The sequence below is a fragment of the Dipodomys ordii genome, unplaced genomic scaffold (genome assembly GCF_000151885.1).
Source record: "Dipodomys ordii isolate 6190 unplaced genomic scaffold, Dord_2.0 Scaffold205, whole genome shotgun sequence".
Classification (NCBI taxonomy): Eukaryota; Metazoa; Chordata; class Mammalia; order Rodentia; family Heteromyidae; genus Dipodomys; species Dipodomys ordii.
In genome coordinates, this window is record NW_012267421.1 from 1,011,632 (window position 1) to 1,029,531 (window position 17,900).

At 43.5% G+C, this 17,900-nt stretch overlaps 1 protein-coding gene across 1 annotated transcript in view; it reads left to right on the forward strand.

The window, feature by feature from the left end:
• Ccdc129 (coiled-coil domain containing 129) overlaps positions 1 to 17,900 on the forward strand; it is a 67,387-nt gene that overhangs the window by 10,397 nt on the left and 39,090 nt on the right. The window contains exons 4-8 of the mRNA XM_013035129.1: positions 2,364 to 2,415; positions 3,975 to 4,061; positions 5,916 to 6,118; positions 9,491 to 10,053; positions 10,997 to 11,054. Coding sequence (XP_012890583.1) covers positions 2,364 to 2,415; positions 3,975 to 4,061; positions 5,916 to 6,118; positions 9,491 to 10,053; positions 10,997 to 11,054 — 963 coding nt within the window. The remainder of the gene's footprint in view (positions 1 to 2,363; positions 2,416 to 3,974; positions 4,062 to 5,915; positions 6,119 to 9,490; positions 10,054 to 10,996; positions 11,055 to 17,900) is intronic.

Here is a 17,900-nt window from a genome sequence, read left to right on the forward strand (position 1 = left end):
AGTGAAGTAAGCCAGGCACAAAGAAACATAGGTCCCATGGTTTCCCTTATTTGCAATAACTAGTATATGTCTGAGTCAAGCAGAAAAGGTCAGTTAAGTTGATGTTAGGGAAATGAGCCCTAAGATATGTATTTAAATGTTTTTTTCTTTCATGCGATTGTTTCTAACACATTTATAAGATGATTTCTCTGCTTTGTATGTCCCTCCCCCACAGTATAACCCCTGCTTTCACTGTATTTGATGTTTTTATAATTTGTGGAGGGGAAGGGAAAAAACAAATCATTTAAATAGGGATACAGGTGGACCTATTGCAACAATGAGACATTATGAGTCGTTATGTGGAAAATGAACTTTACAACTTTGGTGGTGGGGAGAGGAGGGTTGGGTGGGGGAGGGGAGGAGGGAAGGGGAAGGGGAAACAAAGGAGGAGGCTACAATACTTGATAAGAAATGTACTCATTATCTTGCCCATGTAATTGTAACCCTGCTGTACAGTATTTTCACAATAAAAAAAAAGGTCTGGGCATATACCTTGAAATGGTTGATTTTCACAAAGACTCACTTATTAGGTTTGTGACAAATGGCCTTTGTTATATGCAATCATTCCAATCAGATACTCATGGCTTTCCTCTAGGATCAAACAAAAAGCTACGTGATTGATTAGTGATGTCTGCAGTCTGACTGGGAGCTTTATGCAGAGATTATATATATTCTGTTTCTCCACATAGCCTTTGAAATGGACTCACATTTTGGGCTCTGACCCAAGTGGTGCTGGAGTTTCATTTGTTTTATAGGGCAGATTTACTATATCTGTACTTGCATTAGCCCTCTAAATTATGATTAGACATTCTGGGTGCAGTTAAGAATCCTTTATTCACTCACATCTCAACAATATTGCTCCAGTCTTTTATCTCCCTAGACCAGTCTTCTATTTCCATTTATCAGGGTAACTGAGCCTTTAAAAATCTTAAAATTACAAATATTTCTGAACTAGTAGTACATGCTTATAATCCAAACACTCAGGAAATAGAGGCAGGAAGCTTATGAGTATGAGGTCAGCCTACACTACATAGTAAGACATATTTCAAAGTGAAATAAACAAACAAAAAAGGCCTGGCAAGGTAGCTCATTAGTGCAGTACTTGCCCCCATTTGCAATGCTCTGGATTTAATCCTCAACACCATCTCATGCACATATGCGTGTGTGTAAGCGTGCGCGCACACACACATACATACACACACATACACACCACAAAATGAAAGAAATATTATGGAAATTCCTATCTCCGTTCCCCAAATTTGAAATTGACAGTCAAGCGCACAGACACCTTGCGGTTTATAGTGGACACCCTACCCAGACAGGAATCTTGTCTCTAAACTAATGTCCTTTATTATGTTCAGCATCTTCATATATTTCAATCATTTCACTTTGTTTGTCCACAGTTTCTCCCAAGTTATATAAAACCTCATCTTCTCCTAAAAGAGCAGGAGGGAAATGCTTCCTGGCTTTATGAATTCTCACATATTTGTAGCTAGGACAGACAGGAAAGAGAAGACTGGGACTTCTGGGAAGTTTGTACACATTCTGAAACTTGCCTCTGGTAGAAATTGGCCACACCCTATGTCACAACACAGGTATGATACTGCAGCACCTCTCTGGCTTCCAAACGTATCCCCAGCACTAGCATGCTAGACTCTCAGTGTCACCTTTCTTATGTTTGATTGCTCTAAAACCTTTCATGGTTCTCCATGTCCTGACAAATACACATAAATTTCCTTATCTGGTTTTCAAATAAACTACAAGACATTATGTTGCCTGTGTGATGTTTTATAAAGAAATGAGGCAACAACAAACTAAAATAAGCTGTACATTTTATTTGCCATGAGAAATTCATTTAATCTCACTGACTCTGTTTTCCAACATACCTATTTTATGGATTTTTCTGTCAAGAATGGAAAGACTGTACATGTAACAGGTTGAGACCTTCCCTTGCACAAAGTTAGGGCTCAACAAATAATATTGTTACTCTAACCTGTGCTACAGGCATTCATAATTCCTTCTAGCTGGTACTTTTGATTGTATGATGCCAAACTCATCACTAACCTCTTAGTCTCAGATTCTTTATATAAGACATAAGATCATAAGTTAAAAGACTTTTGGGAGGATTCAGTGATACCAATGGATGGGAGATGGTGGCAAATGCTAAGTCTTTGGTGGTACACTGGAAATAAGAGTCTCACAACTTTCCTGCCCACGCTAGCTACAAATCATGATCCTCAGATTTTAGCCTCCTGAGTAGCTAGGGTTACAAGCATGAGCCAACAGTGCCGGTCTTCTAATACTTTTTATTGTTGTTTTTGCAGGTTCTTTGCATGAAGAAGGGATGGTTCAAATGACAGTGAAAGACTACATGAGGTAGGTAGAAGAATCAAAGCTAATTACTCCAATACTCTGCAGCCACATCTTGAAGGAAAGTTTCTTACTGATACCATAGATCTTGGGTACTCATAGAATGTTGCTGGTTTAGCCACGGGCCTAGAACATTCTTCTTTTCCACTCACCTTTGAGAGAAATAGTTTCTCTAAATGTAAAGAGATCAGCAAATGAAATCAACAATTACTGTCTTGCTGGGGATTTAATGAGAGTTTATGTATTAATGACCTTCTACTACAATGCTACAGTTCCTTAAAGCCACATTCACATTTTCATGTTGCCAATGTTGGTGGACATCATTTTGTTTCTGGATGAGAAGACATACAGTTCCTGAAGTTCCTTGGAAAGCAGAGAGTCCCCTAGTAGAGCAGGCTGTTTTCAGAGTCTGGTCAATTTTTGGAAATCCTCCAAGCCTTTCTGATACACACTCTTAAATCGGACGTCCTAGTGGACCAGAGCTTTAAGGTGAGGCATTTCACACCTGCACCTTCGTCATCCTTGTATTTTTAGGAATATCCCAGCTGGATAAAACCAAATATGCCATTCTCTGTCCTTCTTCATGATTCCCCCACCCCATTAAAGGATTGGTTTGCTACTCCTAGAGCTGGAAGGGACCACAGAAATCTCCCACACAACTCATTTATCTTTTCAAAGAGGAAAATGAGAAGTGGGTTCAGTGGCTAGTTCGTGGTTTAGCCATGCTAGCACGCATGAATTCTTCTGGATGTAAGGCTAACAGCTGGGTAGCTCTGCTGAGTCCTACAAAAACCAAGAAGTGACCTTCATATTGTGAAGAAAAACTAAATTATGAGGGGAGGCCCTAAGCACAGGAATCTTTTCTGCCTCTGCTCACATTCTTCCTCAGCTTTAATGACAGCAGCAGTTAGACAAAGACGCAAGTTCCACGTACTCTTTCTAAATGTGGAGAAGGTGAAAGCAAATCATGTAACTTCATTTCCTTGGGGATATTGATAACATCACTGGATTCTTTGATAAATTCTAAATGTTTGCCAAGCATCTATTCTACTTGATGATGGGAGAAGTGGTCTCTGGTAGAGACGAGCTATAGGAAACTGCATTGCATTACAGCGTGGGCCTATTCTCTTCAGAAGGGCCTGACCTATTGGATAGAATGATACTCTTTTTGGTGGTAGAGGGGTTTGTTGCTGTTGGATCTGGGTGGGGTCAACATGAAGGCACCCCGGAGGCTGGTCACTCTTCCGCTGTCATAATTTTAACTTTTCCTCCAAGTTGAAGTCTAGCGAAAATGTGTTTCTGAAATGTCCCCCACTGAGACATTCCATCACCTTTATACTGAGCACAAGCCCACCCCATCACTTAACATTCTCCCACCTTCGGTGGCACATGGCTCTGAAAGGAGAAACAGTCCCCCAGGCTACAGGCTTCCCCATCAAAGCTGTGGCCATTTATGGGGCTGCTGGTAACTAGGAAGTAATGGGCATGTTTGGCTCTGGAAGGAAGACAGTGGTACTGGCCAGAATCCATGCAATTCATCTTTGCTGCCCCCTGTTCCCCTGCAGATCTCTGCACCAGCTCTCAGAGACACCCAGCCTGTCCAGAGGGACCAGTTTCAATTCTTGCCATTCTACCACAAGTGTGCCACAAAGGTGTGTGACTCAAGGCTCCTGCTTCCATAGGGGTGATTCTGCACAACAGCGGATGTCACCACATGCTAAGTAAACACTTGGAAAATACTCCTGGAATGAATGGATGAAAGACTAGACAAAAAAGGATTTCTCAGCTCTGACAGAACAGTATAAATGATTAAATAAAATTGGAACCAGAATATATATCTGTTAAGGGAAACTTGAGAGACAAATGATTGGTTAGTCCATTTGATAGAATTCAATCAGCAATACAAAGCCCAGAAATCTCTGGACTCAATCTATTGGAAATACACACACCTTATCTCTCCCGCTTCGAGAGAGATCTTCATATCATATATTACATTTTTTATTTCAATTTTTTAAGTAAGGTCCTCAAAGATATATAGGTTATGTTACTATTTTTTAAAATCAAATGAGTTCTACAAAGCACATGTGTAAGTACTTATAAAGGTGTTTGGAAAAACACCCGTGGACTGGCAGGGAGAGGGTTAAGAATGGGGATGGTGGACTAAGAAGAAAGAGAAGCATTTATGATGTATTTTCAAGTTAGTATATTTTAAATGTTTTTGCACAACTCAAATATAAATTCAAACTTAATAGTATTTTCATAATAATATGCAAATATTTTATGACAAACCAATCGATAATTATACTATTGGCCATATGACTAATCTTTAGTCTGTCAAAATAGGGACTATCGATGTCAATTTTTACGCCTTGTGCCTAGCATTACAGCTCAGAACGTGACAGATGTTCAATAAATATTTGTCTAAATAGATTGAATAAAAGTTTGTACAATGCGGTCGGTAGGATAATAGATTAAATCTTCCATGTGCAAATTAGATTCGTCCCTGGAGTTTCTCCCCCTCTCTTGATTCAATTTTATATTAAGATTTTCATGTCAATATGGTGACCTCCAGTTAACTTCAGTGATTAGGATATCCTGGGCCATGCCAGATAAGGTCCTCACAGAGGCTCCCTGCCTATCTTTTCTTCCTTGATTGAATCAGGTGTTAGAGCACCAGAATACCCACTGCTCTGTCACATTATTAGGAATGAGAACATGAAGATAGTGGTGTGGGTGAATGGCCTGCCCGTGACAATAGCTATCATCATAGAGAAATGATCTAAACCATCTCAGATAAACTCATTAGTGTTGCATGTAAGGTAGAAGCTAACTTGGTAAAATCTGTACCAAAAATTCATAGAGCCTAGCAATTTTAAAAGCTCAAATCCAAGACAGACTTACTAATAGAAAAGTGGCTTGGTAGTCATAAGTGGTTTCCTTGGTTTTAGTGATAAAGCAGACCAGAACAATTTGATTAGAAGTATTTCATATATTACAGCCAGTTCAAAGAATAAAGGAGAATACAAAAAGTATTTAATTCCATCTAAAAACTTAAAAAAATTGTTTGGAAATATGAATCTTTGTAGTCTGAATTCAGTAATATCCTTGACAGATTTGCATAGCCACAGACCTATACTCTTTAAAAATATTCTTATTTGAGTCTCCTGCTCACGGCTTTTTTTTTCTTGTTTCCTCTTCTGCTATCCGTTTTTTTCTTGGTGGTTATTAATGCACTCTTTTTGATTTCTATTCTTCAATCTCCCTGGATCTTTCAACTTTCCATTTGCTCTCTAGGAAAGGAAAAACCAGATGGACACATTCACAGAATGGTTGGTTGAGCCCCAGGAGTGGGGTGGCCGACTGTCCTCTAGGTGACAATATAAGAGTTCTATACAGTCCACCATCTGTTTATTTGTCCAAGTTCATTTCTCTTCATTTTGAAAGATTGGATGATTAGAAACAAAATGAGGTTCTATTGGATAAAATTATCTATATTTTTATCCCAGCATTCCAGAATGGCTGGAGTTTTGGGAAAAAGATCCAGTGGACATTCTCTTGGATCTGGGGTTTGGTACTGACGAGCCAGATATCTGCACACAGATCCCAGCCAGGTTCCTCACTTGTGGCTCAGCTGCCAGAGGAATCGACATCCATGTATTTCTTGAGGCTCAGAAGCAACGGATGGATGTGGAGAACCCTAACTTGTATGGTAAGTGAGGATCACAGGGCATTAACTCCTCAGAATAGCAATGAGTGGACCAAGCATACCTCATCGTCAGACAGGCTGAGCCAGCTGGCTATGTGTGTGGTAGCAGCTGACTCTCTACTGTGGTGTCTTGGGATGGTCTATTGCATGTCTGTTGTGATTGGCTGTGTAGGTCTTGGATCAGGACCCATCTGCTCCCCAGATCCTCCCTGAAAGATTTGCCCCAGCTCCCCTCAATCTGCAGCATCATTAGTTGCAGTGACTAGTTGCTCATAATTAAACTTCTCAGGTCTGTTCAGATTCCATTGGCCCAAACAAGTCAGACGGCCACATAATCTCAAGTGAACGGAATCTGCAATGTTGCTGTACACCCAGAGGGAAGAAAACTGGTAAAAACTGGTAAAACTGCCAAATGCTCACATCTCCCACACACACAACTAGGACATGACAGACCTCTCAGTGTCACTGGGGGGAGTGGCCCACTGGAAGGCAGTTAGGACTACACTATGCCTGCAAGCCTGTGGATTTACTATGCCTGACTCCTATGGCAAGTGTGCACTGCTCTACTTCTCCAATTGGCTGTCCAAGGACTCTGTTCTCTGGGCTTTTTCTAAGTATGTCTTTGGAGTATGTATACTGTGGCCCCTCCCCAAATTAGGGAAAAGATGATTTAAGGCTGAGCAGGCTTGTATTTTGTTTTTGTTTTTGTGTTGGTTGTGGGGCTTGAACTCTGGGCCTGGGCACTGTCCCTCAGTTCTTCAGCTCAAGGCTAGCACTCTACCACTTGAGCCACAGCACCACTTCCGGTTTTCTGAGTGGTTTATTGGGATGAGAGTCTCACAGACTTTCTTGCCTGGGCTGCCTTTGAACCATGATCCCCAGATCTCAGCCTCCTGAGTAGCTAGGATTACAGGTGTGAGCCACCAGTGCCCAGCACAGGCTTGTTTTATTACAGGATTTATTTAATATGCTAACACACATATTCAGCTCTGGGGTGTAGAGGGGAGGTAGCAGCATTTCCCCAATCATTGCAATCTATCCACCTTTACCTACAAGGCACATCTTTAGGGAAGAGAGTCTGAGAGTTTCAGATGAGGAAAAAACAAAGTTATATTTCCAAACTCAAGTATTGTCAATAAATAAGGTCCCTGGATGGAAAAAAATCGAGGGAAATGAAATGCTTTCCTCAAGATTATCTGGAACAGACACTTCACCTGGATTTGACATCTGAGTTTCGGTCTCTCGATTTTCAGGTAGGTGAAATCTCACTCAAAATCTCAGTGGTGAGATGGTTAAAGAAGAGGGAGTAACACAAAAGTGATAAAATGCCATTTCTTCACCTCTCAGAAGCAACTAATGTTGGTCCTTGCTGCCTCTCTCTCCTGGAAGCATGGCTTCCACCTGAGTTTTTGAAGTAAACATTCTACAGATGAAATCAACCCAGGGATTATAGAGAGCTAGTGACCCTGGGTTGGTAGACTCCAGGCCCAAAGTCTGGGAGTCTTAATTAGGTCTGACCACTCACCCCCATATGCCAAATAGAGACATGGTGAAAGGCAGAGAGAGGAGATTAGTTCCGTGGCAGCCATGGGAAGACCACCTCAGGACATCTTCAGACAACTTTGGGAGAATAGACATTGGCCTCATGTTAAATAGGGAGAATAAACAGGTTTACCTTTTGCCACAAGAAAAGGACACGCGGGGCCCAATTGCCTTACATCATCAGATGTTTATTGGTGAATCTGGTCTTTCCAAAGTGAGCCCAAGGTGATTGCAAAGTGACTTCAGGTGGAAAGGGCTCATCTCAACAAACTCATCCACAAAGCAGGAGCTGAGAGTCCAATTTGTAGTTCATTCACAGGCCCAGCAGAAGCAGCTGCCTGCATGAGGAGCTGGAGGCAATCCCATAAGCACTGGACCTCCCTGCTTTCCTCCACATAACACTTACCACCACACTTTTGGAGTCAAGAAAGCTGAGAAGGTCAGATGTAAAACAGGCAATAACAAAGTTAGTTGGCTGTTCAAAAGACAGAATGGGAAATGATGTCGCATTCAAAGTCAATATAAAAGGTTTAAACTGGAGGGTAAGAATCAATTAGTCCATCATTCAGTTTACCCACAGGCAGAAATAGAACAGTCATCTGAGACTGTTGTGCTTTGAGAATTGACTGAACCAATTAAATTGATAGGTTTTTGTCTTAGACTAACTGCATAAACCTGCTCTGAGAGGGAGAGGAGACAATCATAAAAGCTATATTGTAATTCAGACATGCCCCCCAGCTCACAAAACAGATTTGCTTTCAAATAAGCTTTATTTGGGGGAAGAACATAATCAGATTTATTCCGAAGCTTCAAACCCTGTAGTTCCTAGAGGTCTTGAATGGATCACACAATCCTCTGTGAAAAATGCATCACATTTGTGGAATCGAAGGATGATGAGTCAAGAACTCCTCCTCACAGGTGAAAGACACAGGTCAGCCCCAAGATGTGCCAGGGTGTTAGTTGGTGACATGGCAGGGATGGTGTGAATGATAGATGAGAGGTGGCCTGCTGCCTCCTCCAATTTGACTTCTGCAGAGCCATGTAACCCTGTGTGCAGGCCCTTGACTGGGAAATGGAAATGATGGAGGCCATGGTGATGATGATGATGATGATGATGATGATGATGATGATGATGATGATGATGATGATATCTTCACACCAAGCTGGGGGGAGAGGGCGGGGAGATACTGTGATGTTTTGACTATGAAATGTCAAACCATCAAACAGGCTCCTCTGTTGACTGCTGTTGTCCTGAGCTGGCAGCACTATTTGGGGAAGTGGGTGCTACCTCATTGGTGGCATGTCTTTGGAGGTTATACCCCTCCTCTCTCTTCCTCCTGTCCCCCATGAAGCAAGTAACTTCTGTTACGTGTTCTCTCTACCATGAGACCTTCCCTCAACAGAAATCTCCAACACCATGAGCTCAAATGAATCCTTCTTTCTTTACATTGTTTTCCTCAAGTATGTGGTCACAGGGATGAACTCAAGCAACTTCACACTGAAACTGCCCAGTTGATGTTTTTGCACTCATTGCAATACACCCAAGTTTATAGATTCCCATATACTTGGAGTTTCTAATGCGTTGACACATTAAAATCCAGGGGTTACTCAAATTCACCTACCAAGGTGTTTCGCTGCCCCTGGCACAGCACAGGGGACCATCTTGATAGGACAAAGGCATTACTGAGAAATCCTTATCAAGAGCTTAGCTGCCTTCTGTACCTGAGAAATCCAAGGACCCCTCTCTTTAATTTTACCACTTGTACAGCACCACACCAGTGCATCTCTGTTGAAAGACACAGTCTAAAGCCATGGTGTTTCTGTGTTCTTCAGGCCGGTTCCGACAGCTGGAAATCCTGGACCGCGTGACCAGTGCCTTCTCCTCTTTGCTGCATGACGTTAACGCACTACAGAGCAACACTGGAGAGAAAGCTGGAGGGCAGGGGGTGCAGAAGACTTCAGCAAGGGGAGCTCAAGAGCCTCGAAAACGAATGAGCCGACTTTTGAGGAGAGCTTCAAGGCAGGACACCAGGAGGATATGCAAACTAGAGGCCCCTGAAGCATTAGGGATGGAGAATGGGTTTCCTACCACCTCAGCCAAACAGTGGGATTATGGAGCAGAGTTACCAATGGCCTCCATCAGCCACAGCCAAGACCACAAGTCTTCTTTGACAGAGCTTCATTCTGTCCAAATCTGCGATACCTGGACTCCCTATCACCCTCCACCAGCCTCCCTGGAGCCTGGCTCCTCCGTGCTGGCCAGGCAGTCTCCTCTTCCCTGGGTACCCCAGATGTCAGTCAGAGCCAGAACCCAGAAGGACTGGATTTACACAAGCAAGCCCAAGAACTCGCCTCATCTTGCGGGGAAAGCACCAGACTCCTTTGAAATGGAAGAGGTAAGTATTCGTGTTCTGTCGTTTCCCCCTAGTCATGTCCTTGATTCTGCTCCCAATATTCAGACATCAGTCAGTCCAATTTGACGAGTAGAAAGGGAGTCAGCATTCTTTACCCTTGCAAAAAAATTTTGAAAATTCTGGAAGTTAGAGAAATGTTACACAAATGAATGTACCTTCAAATTGCAGCCTGTGCATCACTAAAAATGGTATTTGCTCTGGGTATAAGGTGGAGGAGCTCAGCTCCCCTCCATAATGCCCATAAAATGTTTGATGGTGCCACTATATCCAGACCATTGTAAAGAGATACTAGCACAATTTCTTCCCAAAATGTTAGCTTCTAACTGTTTTCTGACCTCTTAAACTTTTTCTATATGGTTTGTTTCTATAGTAAGATGTTTTAGTACATTTAAACAGTATGAATAACTTGGCCTTAACAATAGTTTTATTCTTCTTAATTGATTACTATTTATTAGTTTATTTTTTTCAAAAAACTTTCAAGAATTCTTCTCTGGCAATCTGGAAAATGATGTTTTGTTTTTAACCTAAGCACTATATAATAACTGAATTTCCTAAATGATTCCCCCTAAGTATATTGAGCCATCATTAACAAACTTTCTCTAAATATAGCTAACATTGTTTGGCAACAATATAGGAGTCCAGCGTAATGATATTGTTGCTTACATTTGGTTCAAAAGCACATCTTCCAGAAAGAAGCCTGGGTCCTGTACCCAGATGTGATCTTCCTCTCTTGATCTTGTTGTTTGAAATTTCCTCATGGGGTCTTGTCCTTGGCACCAGCAGAGACAAGTTACTTGACTGAAGAAGCTCTGCAACTTTATCCCTCTTGCCAATTATTGCTCATGGACACTCCTTATATGTTGACTGAACAAGGGAGTTTTTTCTAAAGAAATCTCTAATGAGTTGATGTGCTTTGGTACCATAGGTGCAGAGCTTTGAGGAAGAGATGGGCAGCGTCCTCAACCTGACCTCAGGGACGGCAGGTAGGAGCCCTTTGTAGGGCGAGACTCTGTATGTGATTTTTTACGAAAAGAGTGAAACAATTGCTGCCTGTCTTTCTCAGTGTGTTCACAGCTTCGTTCATCTCTGCAAAGCGTCCTACATTTGCGCATCCTTGGGGATGGTCAAAGCCTAGTCTTGAGCAAATGTATGTGGAAATGTTAAAATACCAGAAAGAGGTTTGTTATCTCCAGGACTGGTAGGGTGAGTGGCTTGTCTAACAGCAACGTGTTTACTCTGACTGTACCAGAGCCAATGGATTTCACACAAGACCAAAAGGAACTAGAAAAAGTTCTTCCCTCCTCTTTTGCCTACAGCGCCCATATTGTAGAAGTCCTAGTGTTTTCCTGGGCTTCCAATTCTCCATCTGTCCGAGTGAGATAAGTGTGGGAAAATGTTAAATTCTTTACTAGTCCTTTCGTTCTACATTTTGCATGACCCCAATGTCAAACTTGATATACTCAAATTGCGCGGATGTAACTTTACAAGTCCCATCCTGAAAGGATGCACTGTTGTTTGTTGTCATCCCGAACAACAGAGAAGGAGCCTTTCTCCCCGCCTCCCCACCCCTTGTCCCCCACTCCCCCACCATTCTCCTCTCATGCACTAGCTCCATGATTCAGCGTTTCCTAGATCCTTTATGGAGCTGGAGATAGGCAGAGATGAGTCAAGCAAAACAGAGCAGGCAAAGCTAGCGCCTTTCCTGGAAGAAAATATGCAAATTTTTAATTTAATTTAGTATGGTATCAAACATGTCTTTTCCATTACAAAGTGTATGTATGGGCCTCATTTTGCTAAATGCTGTTTGGAAATTATGCATTAGTAATTATAGGGTCCTGCTGATTACATAAATTGTTATCCTGCTCTTCTAAGTAATTACCACATAACCTGCGTTGAGGTTTAGAAGACAAAAATAAGCAGCTGTTTTCCATCTAATTGAATGCTTCTCAGTGAAGCTGGAGTCCCCTTGTCAGTAGGAACTGCCTTCCTTGACATTCAATTAAGAGGCCTACGATATCGTGTAAACCATCCCAATGATTCCAAAAAGAAATATTTGGGAATTTATGCAAATGGAGATTGTGGTCTAAGACAGGTGATGGCTTGCATAATGGATAAAATCTAGACAACAAATAGGATTTTATTACTTTCTGAAACACTGCATGTGTGTGTGCATGGGGGGAGGTTGGTGGTACATGCATCAGGCGTTCAGAGCCAGCTAGCAATACCGTGCCTCAAAAAATAGTCCAAAGTGCTCCTCACCTAAGAAAAATAAGACTGAGAACAAATCAGTCAAGTTAATGAGGAAAGGATGATTGTATACAAGTCATTGCTTTGAGATCTATAAGATGTATAAATGAGACACACACACACACACACACACACACACACACACACGTGAGCCCCCAGGGAGACAACCCATCCTTGATGTTCAGTTCAGGATGACCGGAACCTAGAAACCAGAACCAGGGGAGGTGATGGCAAACCATTACCTCATCACGTGTACAAAGAGAGCAGGTAGAAGCAGACATTCACTACCACCTTGCTGTGGGCTCCTGTGCCAGCCTCTGAGGGAAGGTAGGAAGGTGAATTTTGAACCTCAAGCAGTAAGAGGCCTTCAGAGAGATCACTCACAGAGCAGCTTCACCCTATAGAAAAAACACATGTGCATTGCAAGGCGTACTTTTCTATAGACCTTAATTCATCCCCTGGGGGAAGCACTATTTTTTTCTCTTGATTGTACTGGGATTTTAACCCAGGGCCTTGTGTTTGCTAGACAAATGCTCTGGTACTTGAGCCAAGCCCTCAGACCTTTTGACTTTCAATTTATTCTCCAGAGAGGGTCTTGTTAATTTTTTTTTTGCCAGGTCCTGCCTCAAACTGTGATCTCCAATCTCCTACCTGGGACTGCAGGAGTGCACTTGTCCTGTCCTGAGGCACTATTGTTATTGCATGTGTTAGATGAAGAACTTGAAATGTAGAGAGCTCCAGTCTAACATATAGTAAAAAGTGTTGTCTTATTCCAGATTAAGGCCACGGAGCTCGTTGTGTGCTCATGCATCTTTGAAATGAGTTACTATCATCAGGAGAATAACTCTAAATTTTCATGTTTACGCATTGGATATTTCCAAGGACTTAGTAAGAGTAAATTGTAGTTTTGCTCAAAGCAGACTCAGGGAAGGAAATGTGTATCATTTACATTCTGTCTTCTGGTGGATCTTCTTTCTCGCCACTTACCCCCAGACACTGGATTCTGTGTATTCACTCTGTCCTGGTCTCATTTTGATGTCATTTCAAAGGGGCTGAGTACTAACTAGCACACCTTTCTCTTTCCTTAAGTAGGCAAGTTATTCTGCCCTGCTTCTCTTCCTCCTCCTTCCCTTTGTGTCTGCTATGCTCAGAAAATGACATCCCTATTGGTCTCACCTGGAGAAACTGTAAGGACATGCTTGTGTTTCCTCTCTTATGCAAAACTGTGCCACACTGGAAGATACAGCCCTTGTCTTCTTTACCTTGGATCCCTAGCCCTGTGCCAGACTGCAGGAACCCTACTCTGGGTACCCCACTGCCGGAACCCTCTGCATGTGAGAACCCACTGCAGCAACCCACTGCATGCAGGAGCCTGCTGCAGAACTCTCGGCATGCAGGAACCTCCCCCCCATGACCACATCACACATGGTGTCTGTCTGTCCACTTCTCCTCCCTTTTTGTGGGGTACAGGGATTGAGCTCATGGCTTCATGTTTACTGGGCCCTCCTACTCATCTAAACTCCCAAACTAAGTTAAATGCAACATTACATGATAAGACATATTATATGCATATATGATATTATATGATATATACTGTAACATACGAGGTGGCATATTTGATTATGTTCCTAGTTGGGGATTCAGAAGGATTATCCCTTGGTGTCTGTGGGGGTTTGTTTCAGCACCTCCTGGTAGATGCCAAGTTCACAAAGGCTTAAGTGCCTTGTAGGAAATGATGTTGGATTTTCATACAACCTATGGACATGCTCTGGTAAACTTGAAATCTGCTCCAGATTACCTACCATACCAAGTGCAGTGTAAATAATATGCAAACAGTTGTGCTGTTTTTATTGTGGAGTTGCATTTTTTCATGCATAATCAGTTGGATCTGCAGATGCACAACCAGTGATTAGAGAGAATGGACTGTATTTGTAAATAAGGAATGTATCCAGTTGTATATATTTTCCAGATCTATTAATTGGTGCCTAGTGTTTACAGATACAGTGAATGCTAGTAACATAGACTTAGGTATTTCATGTAACAAGCTCTAACCTCCCTCCAGCAGCTGTTCCCAGAAAGCTGCTTTACCTGAATAAACATGGAGTCTGTGGAGTAGCTTCAGAGTGTAGATCAACTACACTTCTTATTGAGGAGTTGTTAAATGTTTGTGTATTAATCATTGACACAGGGTCCAGAGCAGTTTCAGTTATATTCCTTGAAACAATCACCACACTACAGTTTCCCTTTTAGAGATTAGAGCTCAATGGATTAACCAACTTGCCTAAATTTACACAGCTGGCAAAAAAAGGAGAACCAAAATTCAAGCCAGGATCTTTTGAATTCAAGTCTAGTCCTTTCTTCCATCCTGAATTCATGCATTCTGCAAATATTGAATGAACTCTCATTTAATACAAATGGGAGGAAGAGAACTTGTAGGTATCAAGAAATACCAATCAATTATTGAGTGATGATGAAGAGAACGATGCTCATACCCAGGAAAGAGCTGGCCCCTGCTCTGCGAGCCTTGCTGAAGCATTCTTTCCGATGCTTGGCATCTGTTAAAGAGCTTATCCTCCTGCGAGCCGAGGCTGCAGGGACTCATAGAGGCCTGTCCTTGTGACAACCACACCCCTTGCACAGATGAGGAAAGTAAGGTAGAGGCCAAAGCTTCCTGCAGCCACAGTGCAGAGCGGCAGACTGTTCTCAGTTCTGGTTGCCTTGTGAATGACCTTGAGAGCGATGACTGACCTTGACCGATGATAGCCCTGGTCACAAAGTCTGAGGACTCACCTTAACCTTAACCCAGAAAAGCTACTCCATGGCACAGCTGCTCAAAAATAACAGAAACCGAGGCCACAGATCTCAGAAAATACTGCATCCACTTCAGCAGGCCTAGCTCACTCTCTGGGTGGTGCAGAGGCCTTCCCTATGGTAGAGGTTGGAAGCATGAGAGGACTCTGTTGTGGCTGGAGGGCAAAGGCTCCTCTCTTCTGCTGTGATTAGGGGGTTGGTGGGGTTATTTCTTTTCAGGGAATCAGCACATATGTTTGGAAGACAGACAGGCCAGATGAAGGGAGGGGACTGCTCACAAGACACAGGAGGAGCAGAGTGCTGATGGACAGGCTTTGGTGACCCTGTCCCCTAACTCCCTCAACCTGACTCCAGTCTCTAGCCTCAATTTGAATCTGATTTTGCTTAATTTCCTGCGCTCCTCACAGAAGCCAATCTCCATTTTGCTGCTCTGTATCTTCTTTATATTTTCCCACCATCTAGTGTCTGGCTGTTTAACAGCAGCAGGCTTTGTGGTAAGGGTTGTGTGTTTTTTTTTTTAATTTCATTTTGTTTTTCTATTTTATTTTATTTGCCTTTCTTTTTTTCTTTCCTTGGCAGTAGGCATAGACTTCATTTTAAAAGACGCACGCACACTCCAACAGCCCTGAACGACTTCCACGCGAAGCAGGGTATTTTCTAGCCTTGTTTTTTAAAATATGGCCATTTTTTATTAGGCAATTTTATCATTGTTATAAATAAGTAATTGTACTGGGGAGAAGGGATAATCCTTATTTAATTAAATTCGTCTACACTCCCAGGTTGGCGGCCACAAGACATATGCGAGGCTAATGCCGGCCGCCTGCCTCTTTGCCTGTGCAATTAAAAATTCACTCTACAGTGGCACTGGCAGTTTAGTGTTGCTTTTGGCATTTACAAATTCTTTTATTTTGTGACTTTTTTTTTTACCATACACATATGCTGGAGCAGATGTTGCTTATTTGTTGTTTATTCAAATCTGTAGGCTCTGGCAGCTAACTCCATTGTTCTGTAATGAAGCTTTATTCGCTGTCCTGTATTAGGACCGGGCTCCTGCACCAGAGACTGTGGGTCCCGTAGGATTCCTGCCCGCCCCAGTTACTGCTCTTGTAGTTGGCTGTGTTGGGCTGGGGGTTGGCCCTAGGGGGAGCAAAGCAACAAAGGGCGGATGGCCAACGGCCAAATGAATGCAGAGGGACAGGCAGGAAGGTCATCGAACGGTCCTCGGCTTCTTGTTTCTCGGTTCCGTGGTTTCATCTGCTATGGGGTTGGTGTGTAAGACTTGTGAGCATTTTCTTCCTGCTCTTTCTGGACAGTTCCTTCCCTTGGCTCCCCAGTTATTTCTTTCATTCACAAGCAGGGTGTTTGCTGCCTCCCCTTTTCCTTCTCCCCTTCTCTCTGTTTCTCCAGTGTGTCACAGATTCCTCCCTGACCCTGCTTGGCTCTGCAAGCCTTTCAGTGCACACTCTTGTTTCTTGCATGGCTCTCACCTTCCTGGCATTTTGTCTCACCCAGACATGGGGTTTTGGCTGCCCCTGCCTTAGGGGCAGCCACACTGCGTGAAGTGGAGAATGTCACGTCCACAGTGACCGTAATAAAGACCTGCTGATCCCTGGGGCTCCCATGCCAATTTGGAGCTGTTTGCCTTCTGGAAAGCCCTGCCTGGGCCAGGAGGCGATCAATCAGAGATGTAACCACCTCCATCTGGCACGATATGACATGGAGCCTCACTATTAACACATTTGTGATTCGTCTTGTCCCGAGGAGTAGCGCCAAGATCACCCTCCCCCCCGGCAGCTGGGAGCATTGGAGCTTCCCAGCGTGCAGCCTTAACACGGCGCCTCCTGCGACACTACCAGTGACAATTCTTTTAATTATCAGCCCCCTCCCATCCCCCCACTCCACAGACATTTTGGCTCCGTGGAGATATTCTGCAGCCGGCAACCAGTGCGGCTCTTGATGGCTGAGGGCCTTCCAGAAGCAGGAGGTCCGGTGTTCCCTATGTAGGATGAACAGGGCAATTGCTTGATGCTGGAATCTCACCATCAGCACCCCCACTTGTGTGGGGGGCACTGGCTTCCATGAGCTGCACTGTGTGCCCAAGGTTATGAACTGATTTCTCTGCATTGTCTATATTGTGAACCTAAGTCTGCTTAGGATTGAGTCCAACATCTTTCTCGTCCACTCTCAACCCTCTGACCTCCTGCATCTCCTCTACCACCCCAGCCCTCCTGACCCCGTGTCTCCTCCACCACCCCCAGCCCTCCTGACCGCTGCATTCCCTCCACTGCCCAGGCCCCAGCAAGGCTAGGACACTCTGCATCATCCCCCACAAGCTCTCCACCTTTATTTCTGAAGCCCTGTTACTCCCTTTACATAGAACCCACTCTGATGTCATCTTTCCAGTGTCAAAGGCCATCTAGGCCCATGGTGTCAGCTCTATCACTGCCCCTTCAAGTCTCCTCCCCTGGACCCTTGCACCTCACAGTGCCCCAGGAGGAGATCCACCGCCCCAGAGACCTTGGCCCATTTTTGCCCCATGTTGTATCTGTGTGCAAGGCCTTTGTCCCTAAGTCATCTCACCTGTGAGGGGCACCTGGCCAGCCTCCTTGTAGCTCGGGGCCAGCACAGGGCTCCGAAGCACATGGCCATAGCCTGACTTCGCAGCATGTGTTAACCACTCACTACTCACTGTGTGCTGAGCACTGCATAGCACCTCACGGTCATGGTAGGAAGTGAAGCTCACTCCCATTTACCAATGAGGGTACTGAGGG